Below are 23,760 nucleotides of genomic sequence, written 5' to 3'. Positions count from 1 at the left end.
CAGCTTGCAACAATCGATATTGAATAATCAGTCTTGTGTGTGTGTGTGTGTGTGTGTGTGTGTGTGTGTGTGTGTGTGTGTGTGTGTGTACTCTTACTAGAAAAAGAGCAAGGTCTCAAAATTAGTGTTAACAGTTCTCTATTATGGGTTTCTGTGCGCCATAGTTCAGTCCCCTATAGGCCGCAGCAGCTGCTAGAGTCATCCTGATTTAGGTTTTCGATGATTTCCCTTAAATGCTTCAGGAAAATGCTGGGATGGTCCCTTTGAAAGGGCACGGCCGACATTCTTCCCTACTCCAATGGGATTGATGACCTCACTGTCCGGTCCCCTCCACCAAATAATCAACTTGCCAATTAACTGGTTGAGTCCCAAGCAACAACAGGGAAGTAAACAATTTGTGAAATACTATGAGTTCCTAACCAGGAGCGAATTACATAGTTTCATCTGTGTGCTCTGGTAGTTTAATTTCTGAGTGTTAATTTAATATCTAATAGCCACAATTCTCGCATTTTTGTTTGTGTTGGAAAGTATAAACAGATTTTGTGATATATTATGAGTTCCTAAACAGGTGCATATTATATAATTTCACCTGCATGCTTTGGTAGTTTAGCTTTTGAATCCCTACATGTTACTCTAATTTATTGGACACACTTCTTGTGTTTTTGTCAATGTCTACAGTAAAGTTCCGTAGCACGTGTCAATAGTCCCTTGTTTGTCTGTGTCTTCTCCATGGTCTTTGCTATGGATAGGGACTGCGACTGCTGTGTGTGGATGCAAGCCAAGTTTGTCACATTTTGCACTCACTGGCTATGATGGCTTTGGTTACACAGCTTGATGCTGCTCTGGACAGTTGTCACTGTTATGGGCCAGCTGTGAGGACCCAATAAACATGCAAGCACAACCCATGAGTCCACTGATTGGTCCACACCGGTGGCCTGCCCAGTTACTGCTCGCACTGTGGTTGACTCCTCACCCGTGTTTGAGTGGGAGGTCCCTGTGGGGCATGGCAGGCTGCAAATGACTTCTCAGAGGGCTGAAAGTAAGACCTCCCTGGTTAGTCTGACAAATAGGTGCCAGGTGCTGTCTGTGGCTGACACTATCCCTCAGCCAGATGCAGCTGCTCGACCTGTTTCAAGGGGAACCTCCCAGCCTGCATGCTCAAGGCAGTCACTGAGGGTGGGATCACTGGTAGTTGGGAGCTCCAATGTTAGCTGCATTATGGGGACCCTTAGGGATATGGCTGCCAAGGAGGGGAAGAAACTCAATGTGTACTCTTCACATCCGGTGGATTCATTCCACAAGTGGAACAGGTCCTTCCAGATGCCATGAAGAGCACAGGGTACAGCCAACTGCGGGTGATGGCTCATGTCGGTACCAATTATGTGTGTCGCTGTGGACCAAAAGAAATTCTCTCGTTTCGAGCAGCTATCAGAAATAGTAAAGGCTGCAAGTCTTACTTGTGAGATGAAAGCAGAGCTCACCATCTGCGACACAGCTGACAGGACCAATTGTGGACCTTTGGTACAGAGCCAAGTGGAGGGTCTGAATCAGAGGCTAAGACAATGCTGCGACAATACAGGCTGCAGATTCCTCAACTTGCATCATAGGGTGGTGGGGTTTTTGGGTTTTGCTAAATAAGTTAGCAGCCCACCCCTTTACACACAGGAGGCGAATACATGGGTAGCAGGAGCTGTGTGGCGTGGACTGGGTAGTTTTTTAGATTAGAGGATATCAGCGAAGGACTTCAGTTTCAAAAGGTGCAGGTCGAACACAGGAAGAATGTACATCTAGCAACCATCAGTATAACAGTTGTAAATTTTCGTATCTGTGTTGGGAGAGTACCAGAGCTCCGAGTCTTAAGAGAAAGCACTGGTGCTCAAATTGTTACAGGCACTGAAAGCTGGCTAAAGCCGAAGATAAGATCAGGCGAAATTTTAGAGGACCTAATAGTGTTCAGAAAGGATAGGCTAAACCCAGTTAGCAGTGTCATGTTTGTTGTAGTAAGAAGTTGTTTATCTTGTCGCGAAACTGAAGTAGATAGTTCCTGTGAGTTACTATGTGTGGGGGTCATTCTTGGCAACTGGAATAAAATAATAATTGAATCCTTATACATACCTCCCAACTCAGATCATACAATTGCTGAAAGATTCAAAAAAATTGGAGTCTAATTCCAAAGACGTACCCAACTCATACAATTATAGTTGATGGCGACTTCAATTTACTCTCGAAATGCTGGCAAAAATACACATTTAAATCCTGAGGTACATATAAAACATCATTCAAAATTGTGCTGAATGCATTCTCTGACAATTATTTCAAGCAATTAGTTCATGAACCGACTCAAATAGTAAATGGTTGGACACTTGATCTTTTAGCAACAATTAATCCTGAGCTAATAACTAGCATCAAAATGGATACAGGGATTAGTGAACACAGGGTGTCATAGTGGAAATGAACACTGTAACCCCCAAATCCTTCAAAAATAAACAAAAATTATACCTACTCAAAAAGCAGACAAAAATTCGCTTGAATCCTTCATGACAGACTCTCCATTCCTTTCAAATTAACAATTTAATTGTAGACCACATGTGGCTTGAATTCAAAGTAATAGTATTCACAGCAACTGAGAACTTTATGCCAAAACTGATCCCCCTTGGTACACAAAACAGATCAAAACACTACTGCAGGGGGAAAAAAGAAAAAAAAGGGTACCAAATTTAAATGAGCAGGAAGGGAAATGAATAGTACTGGTACAGTGTACCCTCTGCCACACACCGTATGGTGACATGCTGAGTATGCATGTAGAAGTAGATATAAACTATTTCTATCTACTGGGTACAAATGCTGGACCACTAACAAAGCATTTATGCTTTTGCAACTCACTCCTGTATACAAATGTATGATTCTTCTACTGCCAATTCATTGTAAAATCTAGCATGTAGTATAATTTTATAGGTTAATACCTACTCTGACAATAAATTTATTTCTGCTTCTCTGAAGAGACAGGCTCCAACAATTCTAGACATTTATAAAAACATCCAACTGAGTTAGATGGCACAGTGGTTAAGGCGCGAACTCCATACTTGGGAGGACCAACTTTAGGTTTTCCATCATTTCCCTTACATGGCACCAGGATGGTTCCCTCGAATGGGTATGGACAGTATCCTTCCCCATTCTCACCCAATGCAGGCTTGTGCTGCGTCTAATGACCTCAGCAATGACAAGACGTTAAACTCTAATCATCCTACTTTCCTTTTGTAAGATCGCAAATTTCCACTATTTTTGAGTTTGTTAGACAAGCCAGTGAGCATAACATCAACAAAACAACAGTCCCAGTCCAAAGTTCCAACTGGGAATAATTAAATTTTATCCCTCCTTTTTCTCCTATCATAACAGAATCTTAATTTCTCCAATATTAATCACCACAATTACACCAAAGTTACTGCAAATACTATCCCATCGTGTATTTCACATGTTATAAGTAGGTCTAAGGTTTTATACAATTGAGGCATGGAATAAGGAGTACAGGGTACTACACTTATTCCTCTTACCCGAAAGTCTGAGCTGCTGTGTCCAAGTGAAATTGAAATATGTAATATGACACTCTTACCTCTATGGACCTCTTTAAGAAAACTGCAACACAGATAAGAAGGATCACCTTGTGCACTCAGTGTTTAATGCTTCTCAGGACCTCATTCACTGTGATGAAGAAGCATTTCCACAGCCACCACCCCCAGCAACTGGCAGAGCTAGTTGAGAGGATCAGCACTGTTCATAGACTTTCATGATGCTCACAATCAGCAATATTGGCCCCAGAATTGATTGCAGTCCCACAGTTCTGAATAAAGTGAAAGACTTCCAAGGTTTTGTACCAAACTAGGTTGTGACTTTCTGAACTTGCACCACAGGGTTGAGAACTTTAGCATGCCTCCGAGTAACTCAGGAGTTCAAAGCTAAAGCTCTGTCTAGCAGGCCCATCGAGCCACTCAGTACCAGTCTGCCACCGCATTACCCTCTGCCAATGGTGTCATTAGAAGCAGTATGGAGGGGCATAGGGTCAGTACAACACTCTCAGCTTCCCAGGCCCTGGAGCTACTAATTCTCTCTCAAGTAGCTCCTCAACTGGCATCACAAGGCTGAGTACACCTGATACCAGTCCTATCACCAAGGAAAAGCCCCTGGCAGTACCGTGAATCAAACCCGGGTTCTTCCAATAGCAGGTACACACTGACCTCTCGGCAACGGAGGCAGACATGACTCAGGAGTGCACTAAATATAAGGAGCTGCTGTCCAGGTAGCTGACTGTGTTCAGGTCCATCCAATACAGATGATGATAACTCTTCGAGACCCACAATGATTTACAGTAAGACCCAAATAAATGCTCCCAACAGATGAGAATATTATAGTCACAGCGATCAACTGCCAAAAAATTCTGAACAAAGTGCTCTTGGGGAAAATCAGTCAGCCTGTATGCTGAATGGATAGGCTCCTAGTGAGGAAGGAAATAGTGTATCTACCTTGTTAGAGGGAGAGAGAAAAATTCACTGTGGTAGAAGCTGCATGAGAGAGAGTTTGAGCAAGACTGTATTAAGGATGAGTACAAACTTCTAATTGGATCCTTCTATTGACCACCAGACTCCAGCACAAATGTAACAGAAAACTTTAGAGAAAACCTCAGTTAATTAATACACCTGCAGACATTCCTCAATCACACTTCCTGCAATGGCGGAGACTAATCAGTTAATAACTGACTGGGATGTTTTGTAAGTAGCGGGAATGATAAGACACGCCGTGAAAAAATACTAAAAGCTTTCTTTGAAAACAACAAACATACCTAACATCTTTTGAATGTCAACACTGAAAATGGAATTGGTGACATGGAACAGCTGTAGCAACAATGACTGCCACAGTGTGAGGGAAACTAAAATGAATAGAGATATTTACGTTTTCAAAAAAATAGGTAAAAAGGCAATAGCGTCAGCACAAAGAATAATTTGAAACATTAAGCTCTGAAGGTGAGCATATATGGGAATGGCAGCTTAAGATTAGAAAAATTTTTGAACTATTCATAATGGGAGGGCCCGCCCTCTGTAAAGAACATGCGACTACTGCACAGCAGGTGCAAAACAAAGGGGGACACAGAAGCTGCACAGGATAGGAATGTGGCACATATTATCTTGTCCTGGTCAGAAGCAGGGGGAATTGAGTACAATGCACAACGATGTGGAGAAGTGTACTGAGAATAGATAGAACAGAGGAAAAGAGAGGCAGGTGGCTGAGTGAAGCTAGGGTCTCGGGGCTGGGGTTGGTTTGTTTGTTTTGTTTTAGGATGCAAAAGCAACTAAGGTCATACACACCTGCATCAGAACTGTAGAACAGGAAGACAAAGAAGGGCTAGAAATGACTACATGTTAATCCCAATTGACAGAAGAGAAGACAGCCAAAAACAGGGCTGTGGAGAAAGGTCTATAAAATATACCATAGAGAAAGAGGTCATGAATTAAATGGCCTTCCCCATATTGCTATGATGGCTACAAATGCTGCGTACTCCACAAGGGAAATATGGCAGAGCCCATAAAAGTAACAAGTAACAACTTGAGTCTGGCAGGGTTGCATTTTGTCACCAACACTTTTTCTACTTGTTCTAGACTCTGTTACGAAAAGAGTCACAGCAGGCAGGAGACAGGGAATCCAGTGGGGGATCCATGAACGTCTGGAGGATATGGATTTTGCAGACGACATAGTTTTATTAGCTCCAAGGCTGACTGATATGCAGGCTAAATTAAACTTGCTTAAAGAAGAAGCAGAGACTGCTGGCCTCAAGATAAATACAGGCAAAACAAAGGAAATGAGAGTAAATTCAGGGAACATGGAGATGCCACTGTTAATAGGTGAGCAGCGGGTGGAGACTGTCAACTCATTCCTGTATCTGGGTAGTATAGTGGCAGAAGATGGTGGAGCTGGAGATGACATGAAAAACCGCATTAAAAAGACAAATGCTGCCTTCATACAATTATATCCAATATGGAAAAAAGAAATATCACATACAAAATCCGTATTTTTAATACAAATGTGAAGGCTGTCCTCCTGTACACCAGTAAGAGCTGGAAAATGAATAAAAAGATAACATCCCAGTTACAAAGCTTCATAAATAGATGTCTTTGATGCATCATGAATATCTGGTGGCCAAGAAAAATATGTAATAATGACCTCTGGCGAATAACAAACCAGATATAGAAGACCAGATACGAGAGAGAAAGTGGGGCTGGTTGGGGCACACCTTGAGAAAACCAGATGGAGCCATCGAGAAAAAAGCATTGGAATGGAATCCCCAGGGAACAAGGAAGAGAGGAAGACCAAGGGGCACATCGAAGAGGACAGTGGAAGGGGAAGCAAAGAGAGTTGGCAAGACCTGAGCAGAATTGAGGCAAATCACCAAAGACAGAGACGGATGCCGAGTTCTCCTGGATGCCCTATGTCCCCATAGGGGTCAAAGGAATTAAGTCAAGTAAGTCACCATATTGCTACTACAAATAAAAAGGAAAATGCGGTTGACAGCCCACACATTGTTCACTAAAACGGCAAACACAAATGAGAACATTAGTGGTTAAAAAAGGGCATTCCCTCAGGAAACGGCCAATCGTCAAAGGTTGAGCGCAATGAGTACAAAGTGGTAGGGGAGCATCACTTAACAAATGGCAATGGCTAAAAAGACAGTGCCTGATATACAACCTAGCTACAACGTTCTTCTCACAGCGAGAGGGCCGAGAGAAGGTCATCCAAGCTGCTGGGAGAGGTTTAATATCCCCAAGCTTGGTTGGTTGCTTGGCTGGTTTAAGTAGGAGGGGGGGGGGGGGGGGGGGGGCAGGGCAAAGGAACCACACTGTGAGGCCATCAGTCCCTTGTTCCCAGTAAAATAATTACACAAGGGAAAGAAGAAAAAAAAGGAGACATACAGCACAATAACAGGAGAATGGAAGAACCAGAAGGACAACCAACAATACTATGGACAAAACAGGAAAAGAAAACAACAGAGAGAAGCAAGAAACAGTTAGAAGGGATAAAAGCAAGAGAGCAGATCACCATGGCTGGTCCACCACGAGAATAAAAAGGAAAAGCCAGCCACTCTGTGCCACATTAAAACATCCAGCCTAAAAGCGTTAAAGTGGACAACAAAAAGGGGACAAAGGACATTTGTGAAAACTTATATAGAATGATAAAACATACCGTCACATATAAAACTTAAACTAAATTAGCCAACAAGGTGTTGTCAGCTAAAATTAATGGCAACGAGTCCAGTAACTGAAGAGTCCATTGCAGGGCAGACAAAGAAGGACAGCTCACCAAGATATGGACCACTTTCAGCTGGGCGCTGCATCAACACTGAGGTGTGTCATCATGGCACAGGAGGTAGCCAAGTGTCACCCAAGTGTGGCCATTGTGGAGCCGACAGATAACCACTGAGTCCCTGCGAGAGGCCTGCCTGGAGGTCTTCCACACATTCGTAGTCTCCTTAATGGCATGCAGTTTGTTGTGCGTACTGAGGTTATGCTATTCCATCTCCCCAAGCTGCAAAACCTCGTGCCGTACTACTGTACGCAGGTCAGTTGCAGAGAAGCCGATTTCCATAAGCGGTTTCTGCGTAGCCTGTTTGGCCAGCCTGTCGGCAAGTTCATTGCCTGGCATTCCAACATGACCTAGGGTCCAGACAAACATTGTAGGCTGCTCAAGGAGTCAGTACACAGAAGAAACGACTCCCCTGGGCATGAACAGATGTGCTCAGGAGCACGAGATACAGCCACCAGCTCGACATTGGAAACACTGCAACCATTGGGCAAGGAATGCTCTTCAATATGTCCTCCATGGACGTACTTGAAGCCAACACAATCATCAGCCATTGAGCCGTCAGTGTAAACCACTTCATGGCCCCAGTACATGTTAAGAATAAAGAGGAAGTGGCAGCGGAGAGCTGCGGGGTTAACTGAGTCCTTAGGACCATGTGAAAGGTCCAAGAGAAGCCACGGCCTAGGTGTACACCATGGAGGTGTAGATGAATGGGCCTCAAGTATTGGTGGTAAAAGCAAGGACTCCAGTTCGGAAAGAAGGGATCAGACACAAACTGCAACTGGACGCCCTGACGTGAGCCGCCGATGCGGGAGATGAACTGCCATGGGTGGGAAAAGGAGACAGTGATTCGGATGTGCAGGAGTACTACGAACATGTGCAACGTAACTGGCCAGTAGTTGTGCACGCCTAACCTGCAATGGAGGGACTCCAGCCTCCACCAGGACACTAATCACTGGACTCGTCCTGAAAGCTCCTGTTATTAGGAGAATGCCACAGTGGTGCACTGGGACAAGTAAATGCAACACTGAGGGCGCCGCTGAACCATAAACCAGACTCCCATAGCCAAGGCGAGATTGAACAAGGGCTCTGTAGAGCTGCACCAGCGTAGAGCGATCTGCACCCCAGTTGGTGTTGCTCAGGCAGCGGAGGCCATTGAGGTGCCACCAGCAATTCCACTTAAGCTGACAACTTGAGGAAGCCAAGTCAATCAGGTGTTGAAAACCAGTCCTAAGAATCAATATGTCTCCACTACAGTCAGTGGATTATCATTAAGATAAAGTTCTGGTTCCGGATGAACAGTACGTCGCCGACAGAAGTGCTTAACACATGACTTTGCAGCCAGAAACTGGAAGCTGTGGGCTAGAGCCCATGACTGCACCTTGTGGATGGCTCCCTGTAGGTGCCGCTCAGCAACATCAGTATTGGTGGAGCAGTATGAAATGCGGAAGTCATCTGCATACAGAGAAGGTGACACAGACGGCCCTACAGCCGCTGCTAGACCATTTATGGTCAATAAAAATAGATACACACTCAATACAGAGCCCTGCGGGATCCCATTCTCCTGGATATGGGAAAAACTATGGGAGGCATCAACTTGGACATGGAAAGTATGAAGCAAAAGGAAAATTTTGGATAAAAATTAGGAGTGGGCCTCGGAGACCCCACTCGTATAATGTGGCAAGGATATGATGTCACCAGGTCGTGTAATGCGCTTTTCATAAATAAAAAAAGACGGCAACCAGGTGTTGGCATCTGGAAAAGGCCGTTCGGATGGCAGACTTGAGGGACACAAGATCATCAGTGGTAGAGTGACCCAGGAGGAAGCCGCCTTGACATGGAGCCAGTACACCGTGTGACTCCAGGACCCAAACCAACCGCCGACACACCATATGTTCCAGCAGCTTACAAAGAACATTGGTGAGGCTGATGGGCCGATAGCTATCCACATCAAGCAGGTTTTTAATGGGCTTGAACACCGGAATGATGGTGCTCTCCCGTCATTGTGATGTAAAGATGCCATCGCATAATATCCAGTTTAAGATGATGAGGAGATATCTCTTGTAGTCAGATGACAGATGTTTAATCATCTGACTGTGGATCCAATCTAGCCCAGTATCAGTGTCAGGGGAATGTGTAAGGGCACTGAGGAGTTCCCACTCTGTAAATGGGGTGTTATAGGATTCACTGTGGCGTGTAGCGGACTTTCCCTTCCAGCCGCTGTTTGAGAGTGAGAAAGGCTGATGAACACACAGAGCCATTTAAATGCTATGAGGCGCTACAGGGAAGGGTGCCACTTATGTCGCTGTAGAGATTGCCGATGCTCCTTAATTGCTTCAGCGACTTCCAGCTACCGCCAAGAGACTACCTTTCGCCAGTGGCACCCTAAAGAGCGAGGGATCACATTTCTGCCACAGAAAGGATTGTTGTAGTCACCTGCCCAACCATCACATCGATGTTCCCGTGTGGGGGAGATTTAATGGAGATAGTAGAGATGAAAGTTTCCCAGTCCGCCTTCTTTAAAGCCCAACTGGGCAGGTGTCCATAGGCCTGATGTCGGGGCATGACTGGAAGATGGCAAAGTGGTCACTACCTCACAGGTCATCATATGTTCTCCAGTGGATAGATGGGAAAAGTCCTGGGCTGCAAATTGATAAATCAATGGCTGAGTAACTACCATGAGCCACAATGAAATGTTTGGCAGCCCCAGTATTTAAGATGCAGTGGTGGTGGTGGTGGTGGTGGTGGTGGTGGTGGTGTGTTGGGGCTTATGGGCATGCAGAGGTCGGACTAAGACAGTAAAGTTTTGACAACTCTGCCTCGGCCAGTAAGCATGGTGCCACCCCACAAGGGGGTTATGGGTGTTAAAATCTCCCGAAAGTAGGAAAGGTTTAGGGAGTTGTTCAACCAGTGCAGCTAATACATTCAGGGATACTGCACCATCTGGAGGAAGATATACATTGCACGGTTATTTGCTGTGTCGTCCTTATTGTGACAGCCACAGGTTCAAGATGGTTTGGAAGGGGCACAGTTTCAATACAGACTACCGAGTTTAGGACATAAACGCAAACTCCACCCGACACTCGATTATAGTTGCTACAGTTCCTGTAATATCCCTTATAGCTGCAGAGGGCAGGGGTCCACATTGCCGGGAACCAGGTTTCCTGGAGGACAATGCAGAAAGCACGTGTCAAGTTTGGCAGCTTGCATAGCTCAGCCAGGCAGTGGGAAAAACCACCGCAGTTCCACTGGAACATTCAATAGGGAAGTTTACGCCTCAGGGTCACATGCTGCCACTGACTCATTGCCTGAGCAGTCTATATCCATTGTGTCTCAGGGTGTGGCAAGATCTAGGTTCTCAGTGGACACCAGAATCTCCACCTCATCCGCAGATGCAGAGCTTGTAGGAGTGGTGGCGTGGGTGCCACCACAATTCCCTTGGTCTTGGGAATCTTCTTTTTGGATTTCTCTTGCTTCTCCTTGGGTTTCCCTGGCCGGGAGAACTTCACTGATTCAGTCTCCAGGACTGAGGATGAGTGCGAAGACCTAAAACCAGCTGCTTTTGGGCTCTTCAGCCGCTGGCGGGTGTCATCTTTACCACTAGCAGAAACCTGGGAAGGGAGTGACCCAAGGGACCCCTTCGTACCGAGAGGAGCTGAAGAAGTCTTACGCTTCTCCAGCACAGAAGTGTGGAGACTGATATCCCCAATGGTTGGGGGGGGGGGGGGGGTTGCTCCTGAAGTAGGTGGCACAGGAGCAACAGGGAGGGAAGTGTCCCCCACCATCATGGGGGCAGATGTAGTCTTCAAGCTCTGAGAGGTGACTGGGGTTGGCAGAGCTGATGGGGCTAGAACTGTTGTAGCGGCGGCATAAGACGATGTCATATGTACAAGATGTAGGTGTTCAAATTTCCTCTTAGCCACAGTGTAGGTCGGTCAGTCCAGAATCCTGCAGTCGGGCGCAAGGCAAATGGTGGTTTTCGCAGTTGACATAGATAGGAGGTTCAAATGGTTCAAATGGCTCTGAGCACCATGGGACTTAACATCTATGGTCATCAGTCCCCTAGAACTTAGAACTACTTAAACCTAACTAACCTAAGGACATCACACAACATCCAGCCATCACGAGGCAGACAAAATCCCTGACCCCGCCGGGAATCGAACCCGGGAACCCGGGCGTGGGAAGCGAGAATGCTACCGCACGACCACGAGATGCGGGCAGATAGGAGGTGAGGCACATGGATTATTGGGATGTGATGGGCGTCCGCAATCCCGATATGTCTCGCTGGAACTACAGTGTGAAGACATATGGCTGAACTTCCAACATTTAATGCACCACATTGGGGGAGGGATATAGGGCCTTACATCACAGTGATAGACCTTCACCTTGACCTTCTCGAGTGATGTATCACCCTCTAAGGCAAAGATGAAGGGACCAGTGGCAACCTGATTATCCCTCTGATGCCGGCAGAAACGCCGGTCGAAATATACACCTCGCCGCACTAAACTGACGCACTGCTCATCGTCAGACTGGAAAAGATGATCCCTGTGAAAGATGATATCCTGGACCATATTTAAGTTCTTAGATGGTATGATGGTTACAGAAACATCCCCCAGCTTGTCACAAGTGAGTAATACCTGTGACTGGGCAGAAGATGCTGTTTTGATCAAGACTGACACAGATCTCATTTTGGACAAGCCCTCCACCTCCCCAAACTTGTCCTCTAAATGCTCCACAAGAAACTGAGGTTTCATCGTCATTAAGATTCCCCATCAGCTCTCGAACATACAAAATACCCAGGTGAATAAGAGCCACTGCCACCCTTAGCCTGAAGTTCCTCCCATGATGTAGCCAGGGAGGGGAACAATTTGGGGTTGTACTTCTGTGCCTTGAATTGAGCCCACGACGCTTGGAGACTGTTGGTGTTTGACCACCAGCAAGAGATGATGTACTACGCTTCATTGCATGTCATCCGCCCTGATGCCACCCATTCTGACCATGGGCCCTCCCCACTATTGCCACCCAGCCGCAGCAAAGGCCACCTGGCAGGATGGCCATTGCTGGTAGTCCCAATGCTTCATGGTGATGAACATCTACTGCTTGGCATACGTGGGGAGTTAACGGCACAGGCATCAGCAGAGCTATCCCTGTGTGGTCAGGGGGCTACAACCAACAGGGTACATGGTGGCCCCACCACAATGGACTGGCTACCATGCTGGATATGAGATGCAACCAAGCAAACAAGTCCATTATCATCATCAGTGTAGAAAAGGATACTGCACAGTTGATGGAAAAATACGCATCCAGGAGGGTGACCTCTCCCAACAGTTGGAGAATGAGCAGAAGTGCAGATCCACGTTGACGAAGGATGCAATAGGTCTCGGCGCATGATGGACATGATGCACCATGTAAGGCACCCTTCCACAATTGGCTCGCTCTTTGGGAAAATTTTGAAAAATGGAAGTCAAACATAAAGGCCGAAATGTGAGACTCCTTTTAGTCACCCCTTATGACAGGCAGGAATACCTCAGGCCTATTCTAACCCCCGGACCCGCAGGGGGCAACACGAAGCTTGTTCCAATCATGGGAGGACCGACCGACAGCAACAAAGAGATCAGAGGGAATGTAAGAACTAGCGGGCTGAGGTACAAGGACTGCAGCCTTGGCAGCAGTGTCAGCGCCCTCATTTCCTGTCAGACTGATGTGACCAGGAACCCACATAAACATCACAGTGGCTGTATCAAGAGTGAGCAAGTAACAGCTTTCCCGGACCTGTTGCACTAAGGGATAGATGGTGTAAAACACACAGAGGCTTTGAAGGGCACTGAGAGTTGGAGCAGAGGACACAATTGAAAAGCCTGTGTCACTGGATGTACTGTGTGACCTAATGCTGAGCAAAGAGCTCTGCTGTAAATACTGAGAAGTGTTCCAGAAGCCGATACTGAAAAACGTTGGTGCCAATAACAAAGGCGCACCCAACACCATGGTCAGCCCGAGAGCCATCAGTGTACACAAAGCTACTATCGTGAAGGCCATGAAACTGAAGGTGACAGAGCAAGGCTGGAGTAGCGTCTTTAGGAAGCAAATGAAGGCCAGGGTAAACACGAGCCACTGCAAGAAGCCAGGGTGGTGAAGGGTTTACACCCACCGGGAAAGTTGCAGGTAGTGTGAAGTTCAGCTGCATGAGGAGGAGCTGAAAGAAAATGCCAGAAAGTAACAGAGAATAGGGACACCCCAATACTGGCAATCAAAGGAGTCTTAAAAGGAGGTGGCATAGGATGGGTGGCTATGCGTGGCAGGCAAATGGCATGCATATCTGCTGAGGGGAAGTCACAGTGGTAGGGCAACTGTAGTTTGGCAGTTTCTGAGTACAGACTCTCAACCAGTAGTTTCGAACAGACAAGGGACCGATACAGATGGAGGAGGGTGGTTTGATCTGCTGCCCAGGAAATACCACTGAGGACTGAAACAACACTGAGGGACTGCATACAGAGGGCAGCCAGGTAAGACATGTGGAAGGACCAAGGAAGTTTCCTATTGAGCCTGAGTCCCAGAAACTTCGTAGTTTCAACGAACGTAAGAGTAACAGGCCCAAGATGTAAAGATGGTGGAAGAAACCAATTGGGCCACCAGTAATTCAAACAAATGGTTTTATCAGTGGAAAAACAAAATCCACTGTCTATGCTCCATGAATAAAGATGATCGAGATTTCGCTGAAGATGTGAGACAGGTCCCTGGCGAACTGCAATAGATGGCAAAAAAGGGTGCTGGAGATGTCCAGTGGAAGACAGGCCATAATATGGTTAATGGCAATAGCAAAGAGGCAACGCTCAGGACAGAACCCTGTGGCACACCATTTTCCTGGATAAAGGTGTCCAACAAGGCAGAACCCGCACATACCTTGAAAAGTCAACCTTATAAAATGGATCGGGAAGAAATGTGAGAGCTCAAAGCAGTTGTGAGGACACAAATTTGTTTCCTGATAGCAGAGAACAAGTGGACACTGGAATTCTAACAGCAGCTGTAAATCCTCCTTGTTGGATCGAAGACCACAAACATTCCACTAGAGGAGAGTCAGGATGAGGAAGAAAAGAGGAGTGTCACCTCGGTGGCTGCCTAGTGCCAGCCTTTGAATACTCGCTGCTACAGGGCACACAAGCTGGCTGCTCCATGATGTCTGCAGAAGCATCAGCATTCTCCTTCTGTCGGCCTGCAGAGTCCAGGTCAGAAAAACGGCTGGTGGCACGCACCGGAGGCACGGAAGTCAGCTGAGCAAGGGTATAATGTGGTGATACCATTGAAGACGACCGTTGAGTCAGTGAATGAGAAGACTGCTTGCCTTTGTTTGATTTCTTGGTTGTGTTGGTCGGCTGGATGTAGTTTTCAGGCTGTTTTCCACATATCATTAGGGGAATATAAGGCTCTACCCAAGTTCCACCTCAGTTACACAATTCACAAACAGTTTGAAAAATTTTGCTCACTCTCATGCAAATAGCACTACATGCAGGCAGTTGTGGTACACATATTGCGCCTGGTGGGGGGATTAGAATTTAACGTCCAGTTGGCATCGAGGTCATTTGAGGACAAGCAAAAGCTCGGATTGTTTCAAAGATGAGGAAGGAAATAAGCTGTGACCTTTCAAAAGGAGCATCCTGGCATTTGCCTGGAGCGATATCCAGGAAGGGGTTTGAACAGCTGTCCCCTGGAATGTGAACTCTGTGTGCTGCCACTGCACCACCTCACTCAGAGAGAGAGAGAGAGAGAGAGAGAGAGAGAGGGGGGGGGGGGGGGGGGGGGGTGGCAACGGAAAGGACATCTGGTCACCTCAAATTAACTTTTACAAATCCATAAATAGCCATCCCAACCCTGTGTCAATGTGTGACAAAGGAACAAGGAAAATAAGATTTTTGAAATGAGTGAAGAGACTAATACTGGTCCATTACAGGGTTTGAGTACTGCCCTCAAAACACCAGAAGGAATTAGCAAGCCTTATGAGCATTACGTCAGGTCTGCTGTCGCATTAGCACAGAGCAGAGACACAGGCTGGCAGGCCTGCAGGAGGGAGTAGGGCTTGTTCCTCTATCTCCTCTGCCCTTGATGATACAAGTTCTTGGTTCCCCCCCCCCCCCCCCCCATGGCCAACTGTCACATCATGTGGTACCTTCATACCACTTGTAAGAGTTCCAACATGGAAAAAAAAAACCACACAGACAGATTCCAACCAAAATCAAATATATAAATCCATTTCAATTTCAAATTTCATCTGCCCACAATATTCTACCTACCTGGTCGTATGTAAATTACACAAGTGGCAAGACGCAGTCAATACCTTCACTGCGCAGTGCCGATGGTACTGTTACCGACGACTGTGCCGCTAAAGTGGGGTTATTGAACACAGTTTTCTGAAATTCCTTCACCAGGGAAGACGAATGGAATATTCCAGAATTTGAAACACAAACAGCTGCTAGCATGAGTTTCTTATAAGTAGATACCTTAGGGGTTGCGAAGCAACTCAAATCGCTTGATACGGGCAAGTCTTCAGGTCCAGATTGTATACCGATTAGGTTCCTTTCAGGTTACGCTGGTACAATAGCTCCCTACTTAGCAATCATATACAACCGCTCGCTCACCGATAGATCTGTACCTACAGATTGGAAAATTGCGCAGGTCGCACCAGTGTTTAAGAAGGGTAGTAGGAGTAATCCATCAAACTACAGACCTATATCATTGACGTCGGTTTGCAGTAGGGTTTAGGAGCATATACTGTATTCAAACATTATGAATCACCTCGAAGGGAACGATCTATTGATACGTAATCAGCATGGTTTCAGAAAACATTGTTCTTGTGCAACGCACTTTATTCGCACGAAGTAATGGCCGCTATCGACAGGGGATGTCAAGTTGATTCCGTATTTCTAGATTTCCGGAAAGCTTTTGACACCGTTCCTCACAGGCGACTTCTAATCAAGCTGCGGGCCTATGGCTATCGTCTCAGTTGTGCGACTGGATTCGTGATTTCCTGTCAGGAAGGTCGCAGTTAGTAGTAATAGACAGCAAATCATTGAGTAAAACTGAAGTGATATCAGGTGTTCCCCAGGGAAGCGTCCTGGGACCTCTGCTGTTCCTGATCTATATAAATGATCTGGGTGACAATCTGAGCAGTCCTCTTAGGTTGTTTGCAGATGATGCTGTAATTTACCGTCTAGTAAGGTCATCCGAAGACCAGTATCAGTTGCAAAGCGATATAGAAAAGATTGCTGTATGGTGTGGCAGGTGGCAGTTGACGCTAAATAATGAAAAGTGTGAGGTGATCCACATGAGTTCCAATAGAAATCCGTTGGAATTCGATTACTCGATAAATAGTACAATTCTCAAGGCTGTCAATTCAACTAAGTACCTGGGAGTTAAAATTACGAACAACTTCAGTTGGAAAGACCACATATATAATATTGTGGGGAAGACGAGCCAAAGGTTGCGTTTCATTGGCAGGACACTTAGAAGATGTAACAAGTCCACTAAAGAGACAGCTTACACTACACTCATTCATCCTCTGTTAGAATATTGCTGCGCGGTGTGAGATCCTTACCAGGTGGGATTGACAGAGGACATCGACGTTTTTTGTCGCGGCGAGATCTATTTACGAAATTTCAGTCACCAACTTTCTCTTCCGAATGCGAAAATATTTTGTTGAGCCCAGCCTACATAGGTAGGAATGATCATCAAAATAAAATAAGAGAAATCAGAGCTTGAACAGAAAGGTTTAGGTGTTCGTTTTTCCCGCGCGCTGTTCGGGAGTGGAATGGTAGAGAGATAGTATGATTGTGGTTCGATGAACCCTCTGCCAAGCACTTAAATGTGAATTGCAGAGTAGTCATGTAGATGTACTTCCCTCATATGTAACAGATCCATTATTTCTTTTCTTCTTCTTCTTCTTCTTCTTTTTTATACACATTGTTAATACGTTAGCTATCTTCATCATCACTGTTCATTAGTGCACATGAGCCAAACTTTCTGCTCAAGTGCAGTTGCCCATTACAAACTCTGACAGAATTACGCTTCTCTGATAATATGCGATAGATAGTCTACGTCTCATTCATCCAGTACACTTGCGGTTATTAAACCAGCAACTCTTCTTTTGGTAGAATGGAGGAGTAGTTCTTCCCACCATTCTCTGTAGCTCTCAGTGTTCATTAGACCACAAGAGCCAAACTTTTCACTCTAGTGCAGTAGTTTATTCCGAAATCTAATAGAATCACACTGTAGGTGGTCCATGCCTTGGTAATGCAAGCAATCCGTGAATTATGTTACAATTTTCTCAAAAGTATTAGTAATTCTATTCATACACGTTAATTCATTTGAAGCAGTTATCACACAATGTACTACATCCACTCGTCATCTGGTTATAGAAAAACTTTCGATATGTGTTGTCGCTTTAACCAGTGACATGGGAAACACGAAACAAACAGAGTAAACAATATGGCAACTACAGTGTTATTGGACATTTTCATCAAACGGGCTATGCTACAGATCAGTCTGTGACAGCAATCTCTAACATTATGTCACTGGCCAAAGCCAAACACTTCTATCTAGCATTCCTCTTGACACTGTTGTCCAACCAATAGATCCTTCAGCCCCACTCAAAAGGACTGGATCATTCTCATTATTCTTTTCATCCTAAATATCATTAGACATTTTACTACACACAAAACAAGAGCAACCAGCAAACAAACTTATTTGATGGTCTTGAGTTCACACGTTACAAACATACCTGCCAGATAAAATGCGACACCACAATACACTAGGTAACAAAGCCACAAACAAAAAGGTATGAATGACATGAACTACTGTCTGCATCATCCAGTAAGAAAACATCATCATCAAAATAAACAGAATTCATGTTGGGTCACAGAACAAATTATCAGTGCTCAGAGTAGACATGCCAAAAGATGTTATAACTGTGACTGGATTAAACAAGAAAAAGGGAAGTTATTACATTATTTCAAAAGGTGTATCTATTTCTTTCTGAGGCCTAGATCCGAGAGCCATTCATCAAACAGCCTATTATATTATATCAGCAAAACTACCACTCATGAATGGCAAGGAAAGAGTTTCTGAAAACGATAAATTTATCATAAACTAATACAAATTTAAGTGTTAGGATGTACTCTCTGAAAGTATTAGGCTGTAGGATAGCCTTACATAGAAGTGAACTGTGACTGATAAGCAGTATAACAAGAACGAATACGTTAAAAAAAAGAAAAAAAAACACTGAATATTAGAGGGCAAATAGAGTAATTAATGACGTAGTAGTGAAGTGATCTGGAAAAGAAAAACAGATTGATGGCACAACTTGACTAAAGGAAGAGCTCATTTTATGCACACATCCCGATGGCATCAATGAATAATTGATTTCGTTATGGAGAAAAGGGTAGGGGGGATAAAATGTTAGGAGATAAGGCCTCACAATATGGAAACTCAAACTAAAATCGGTGAAGAAATACATTCGGAAATAGTTCACATTTATTTCACATAGGCCTACAATATTATAAGATTCTTGAATAACCCAATACAACGTTGCGATCGAAACGATTATTGGTAAACAATGACATGCTATACTTTTGGGAAAATTCCATATTCCTTCACTATTATAAAATAATGACAGCATAAATTCTTAATATAATACTGTTTGCTGAGGCGAGCTATCAGTAATTTCCCTATTACAAACAACCGGGCAGATCGTGCCTCAACTCCAAATACAGATTGAGTACAAATGAACATTCCAAGAAAATCTGATTTTAATAGAAGATAGTACTTTAACACAATTCTCTCTCAAATCACTACCGAGTGGGAAAAAAAAGAGACACCTTAAGCATTGTGCTAAGCAATTTCTGAATTACACCAGGAATAGACCGATTCGCGGTGCACAAGCAAAATAAAATCCACATTTAATTTCTTCTTTAAATGTCTGTAAATTAATAGTTCTAGCACAAATAACTTTGTTCAACGTTGACCAGTTGTTCTGGTTGGTTACGAAGACAAGTTTCCAAACAGACATATATACACAATCATATGACTCAAAGCGGAACTTTCTCTTAATTTTTCCACAACATACGTTGATTAAATGACGTTTACATCAACACAGTCTACCGGTCAGTGTCATATCTGCAAAAACGAAGACATACCTTCGTTTGACAAGACGTCAACTACATCGTCAATAGTTGTTTTCCGTTCTTTCCGGCTTGCTGTTTGTATTCGAATGTGTAGATCTTTCAACGCTTTTGCCAACTGCAAGAGAAATGTGTAACTTGAGACATACCGCTCTTGTTTACAATACAACACAAATACACGTGACAACACTATACCTCTGTATCAGCCATTTTACTATAAACTGAATGCTTTGTTTTAATCACAAGATGATTTACAAATCGTATCTAAAGGTAAGAACGCCTTTTCTGTCATAGAAGCGAACTTTAATTTGAAAACATTCGCACACGAAACACGACGGAGAAATCACTGTACCAGAGATGTAACGGTATGTTACGTCCAATATCTTTGAAACATGTATTCGGGTAAGATGTCTGTCTTCACATCATCAAAGATCGCATGATCGAGACCATGCAGTTAGCCACTGGGCATGGACGTCCACGAGAATTTATGCGGGGGGGGGGGGGGGGGGAAGACTCTGATGTTAATGAGTTGATTAGTTTCGACATCAATGAATAAAGAGAATTTTATTGTCGCTCAACTGTTACAGCAATACACAACGTTAAATTACAACTGTATGTAAACATACAATACTGTGGCAAAAGCACACATTAAGAGATTATTTTATAAAAGATAAAATAGTGATAAGTTAATATAAGTTTTCAATAAAGTGTACTATTTAAGGTAAAAACAAATTTGAACAAAAGGTCTTACATAACAACAAAAATTACGGTATGCTCTCCAATCAATTACCAGTATGCTGTCACATTTTCACACTCAAAAAATTCATTAATAGAGTAAAAAGGATTAATGACTAACCAACTGCACAATCTGTGCTCAAATAAGTCGTGTGGAGCTTCCACCATTCCTTGTTCGTTGAACATTGCAATACTGACAACTTCATAGCTGTTCAGTCATTTAGCTAATCTACAGTAAGGTATGTTAATATGCATATGATTTCTAGTGCCATGAGAATGTTCACTTTTCTACAAAGAATAATTTATCAGAATACCAGCTTTGACAGGATTGTCTAAGCTGGTATTCATTCATTCAGCTCATTAGTTCAAATCCAGATTGACACTGGCAATGGGCTGTCTATAATCATGGTTTGAAGGTTATCAAAATGTGAAGTGACAATGGAAAAAGTGATACCATTAGTGTAGAGTGTGGAAAGAGAATTTATGTAAAATGGCAAATTCTTTATCATTAGAATAAATAACAAGGAAGAAAAACACACTGAGGCTTGACCAAGTAGCCTGGGCCATTAACAACGTACACCAAGAGTAAAAAGAAAGGGAAAAACTGAGGAAATGGACAAGTGATGATGGCACTACAGATACACAAAGTCTAATGAGAAATACAGAGAGAAAAAACCTGAGACATAGTGAAAGCAGAGACCAAGAACCAAGAGTGGATTTTGATGCAACAGCAAAGGGAATATACAACTGAGTTCGTTGTCACTGGGTGGTGGAACTTGTAGTGCAGCCACAAGTCCTGACTGGCTTACCGAATGATGAGTAGCACCGCAACTGACTACACTAGCGCTTGCAGATGTAACAGCTCTGTATAACAACCAAGCTCTGATTCCATGCTCCTTGGTGGGGTTTCAAAGATGCCCATCTGGGATACAAGGTCCTTCCCCGTGAAATCATCATGTGTGGTCGCCTAGTTAGAAGAACTGGGGACATCCAGCAGTATGCAGAGACATGGCAATGTAGAAGTTGTTGGCTGTGGTGGCAGAGGTAGTGTGGAGAGCTCTGGGGTCCCTAGCACACCACTGCATATGTATGGTGAAACAACGTGAGTAGTGCTTGTCTGCTCATCACTCGCTTTGTACTCTCTTCTGGAAGCATGCATCCTGTAGTAACCCTGCTCGATATCATCTATCTTCACTCAGTATTATGCGGCACTCACTCACCGAGTGTGGGATAACAGGTGCATGGCCTAGCCACTTGCTAAAGGAAATCTGTAGAGCTTCATCACATCGTAGCAGCGCTAATGAACTCTGTAAAAGGTCCAATGCATTTAGAATTAAAATTTCTTTTTGGCTTTCAATTTTCCACGATTTCTACTGTGAACCTGTATGCTGCATACCTGAGAGTCACCAAATATTACCACTGTGAGTAAATATGATGATGTATAAAAAACGTAGAGTGATAATCGAATATTCTGCGTTTCTGAAGGTAATAGATTTATCTGTGGAACTCTAAATTTGCGTGAATGAAAGCTGGTGAAATAATGCTTACATTCAATCTGAAGCTTAAATCACACTGATACTGAGACATATTTTGTGCAGAACAGATGGAAAAGATTTAAATAACGAATAATGTAGAGTACCACCTTATTTTCTTTGTTTACTTCTTCTACAGAATTCTACAACTAGTGTTTGTTTCCTTGGAATTTTCTATTTGATAAATAATGTTCTATTGGTTTGTACAGATATCTGCGTCAGTGGCTCTGTTGATTAAGTTCCAGACCACAAAACTGAACGTTTGGGATTCGATCCCCCGTTGGACCTACGATTTTCTCTGTTACTTACCACTTCTTTCATCTCTGACAATGAGAAAAATTCCATGTCAAGTTGTACCGTGTTTCATAATGCATGTTGAAATGTAGTTTCCTCTCTAACTGCCTGCAGAAGTCGGTTCAGAAGAGGGAGGAAGTTAAGGGCACACAACCATGCATTGTAAAGAACTGCAGTGTTCAAATGAACTTTGGACTGAACACAGGTTTCTTTGCATTACAGCATAACAAATACTACATAAGAATACTTAAAGGTCAACAACCTTAGCAGTTACACTACTGATATAGTCCAATTCAACGTGCTCCTCCCCTGCAAGTACTTCCACGACCTCTCCTCCTGATAACACTTGTAAGAACTATATGTAAATACCCAAAGACGAGAACGTAGCCAACAAAAACACTTATTCTGCAACAACCTTCTTAGATGGCTAACACTGTCGAATGTGGGTATCTCCTTGATATAACTACACAGCTTTGTCCGTCTTTGTAGTGCTACAAAATGAGCGGACCGAGCAATAACATAGAAGCTGCTAACGACTAACATCAGCAGACTTTAAAGTCTCCTAAAACATTTATCAAATACTCCTGAACGTCTGCAGTCATTCAAAAATTCTTTAGAATTAACTTAGAGTAAACTTAACGTTACAAGATGGAACAGTCTGTCTATGTGATGTGTGTCAATAAAGTTACATAGAGCTTTTAGACTGAACAATTCCGGAAGGGATATTGTTTTGTATTGGATTTGAGTACATAAACGAGTCATAATAATGCAGGATATGGCAATTTTTTAATCGAAAAAATTTTGAGAGGTAATTGGAAGCCTTTTTCGCCTTTCCACACCAACTGCAGTTATTGTGGCATTGCCTTACTCATGATTTAAAAACCAATAGTTCACCTGCACTATTGTTCACGACCAAGGGAGGCTTACAACAAACTACAGACCTATAAAAGCCAAAGAAATGTCACAGAAATTGGGTCACCGTTTCAAATGATATTATATTGTAAACAGATAATTTTATTTTGAACTTGATTTGGAGGATGAAGCTAAAGTGGAATCACAATAGACTACTCGCAAAGAAAAAAAAAGAGAAAACTACTGAGTAATTGACAATCTCTCAGTTTCTGGAGAATATGGTTGTGATTTGAAGGTCTTCTATCATTATTCTGAAATAAAGGAGATATAAAGCACCAAAAATCAACCAAAACAGCCTTGTGCTGGTACAGCAAACACCTAAAAGCAAGGGGAAATTACAGCCATAATTTTTCCTGAGGGCATACAGCTCTACTGTATGGTTAAATATGATGGCGTCCTCTTGGACAAAATATTCCAGAGGAAAATTTTAAGCCATTGGGGCCTATGGGCAGGGACTACTCAGGAGGCCATCTTCACAAGGGGAAACAAGGCTGGCATTCTACGGATCAGAGAATGGAATGTTAGATCCCTTCATCAGACATATACGAAAATCTAAAAAACGAATAAATTTTAAAAAGGAATAGGTTGAAATTAGATATAATGGTAATCAGTGAAGTCTGGTGGCAGGAGGAACTGGACTTCTGGTCAAGTGAATACAGGGCTATAAATGCAAAGTCAGACTGGGGTAATGCAGGTTTGGCTTTAAAAGTGAAAAACAAAATAGGAATGAAGGAAAGCTAATACAAACAGTATAGTGAGTGCACTATTACAGACGA

At 43.6% G+C, this 23,760-nt stretch overlaps 1 protein-coding gene across 1 annotated transcript in view; it reads right to left on the bottom strand.

The window, feature by feature from the left end:
• LOC126191492 (eIF-2-alpha kinase activator GCN1) overlaps nucleotides 1-19,860 on the bottom strand; it is a 271,290-nt gene extending 251,430 nt beyond the window's left edge. The window contains exons 1-2 of the mRNA XM_049932385.1: nucleotides 19,707-19,860; nucleotides 19,527-19,629 (exon numbers count right to left, since the gene is read on the bottom strand). Coding sequence (XP_049788342.1) covers nucleotides 19,527-19,629; nucleotides 19,707-19,721 — 118 coding nt within the window. The 5' untranslated portion in view covers nucleotides 19,722-19,860. The remainder of the gene's footprint in view (nucleotides 1-19,526; nucleotides 19,630-19,706) is intronic.
• Nucleotides 19,861-23,760: the final 3,900 nt, after the last annotated feature.

The sequence above is a fragment of the Schistocerca cancellata genome, chromosome 1 (assembly GCF_023864275.1).
Source record: "Schistocerca cancellata isolate TAMUIC-IGC-003103 chromosome 1, iqSchCanc2.1, whole genome shotgun sequence".
NCBI lineage: Eukaryota > Metazoa > Arthropoda > Insecta > Orthoptera > Acrididae > Schistocerca > Schistocerca cancellata.
This window is presented reverse-complemented; position numbering and strand designations above follow the sequence as displayed.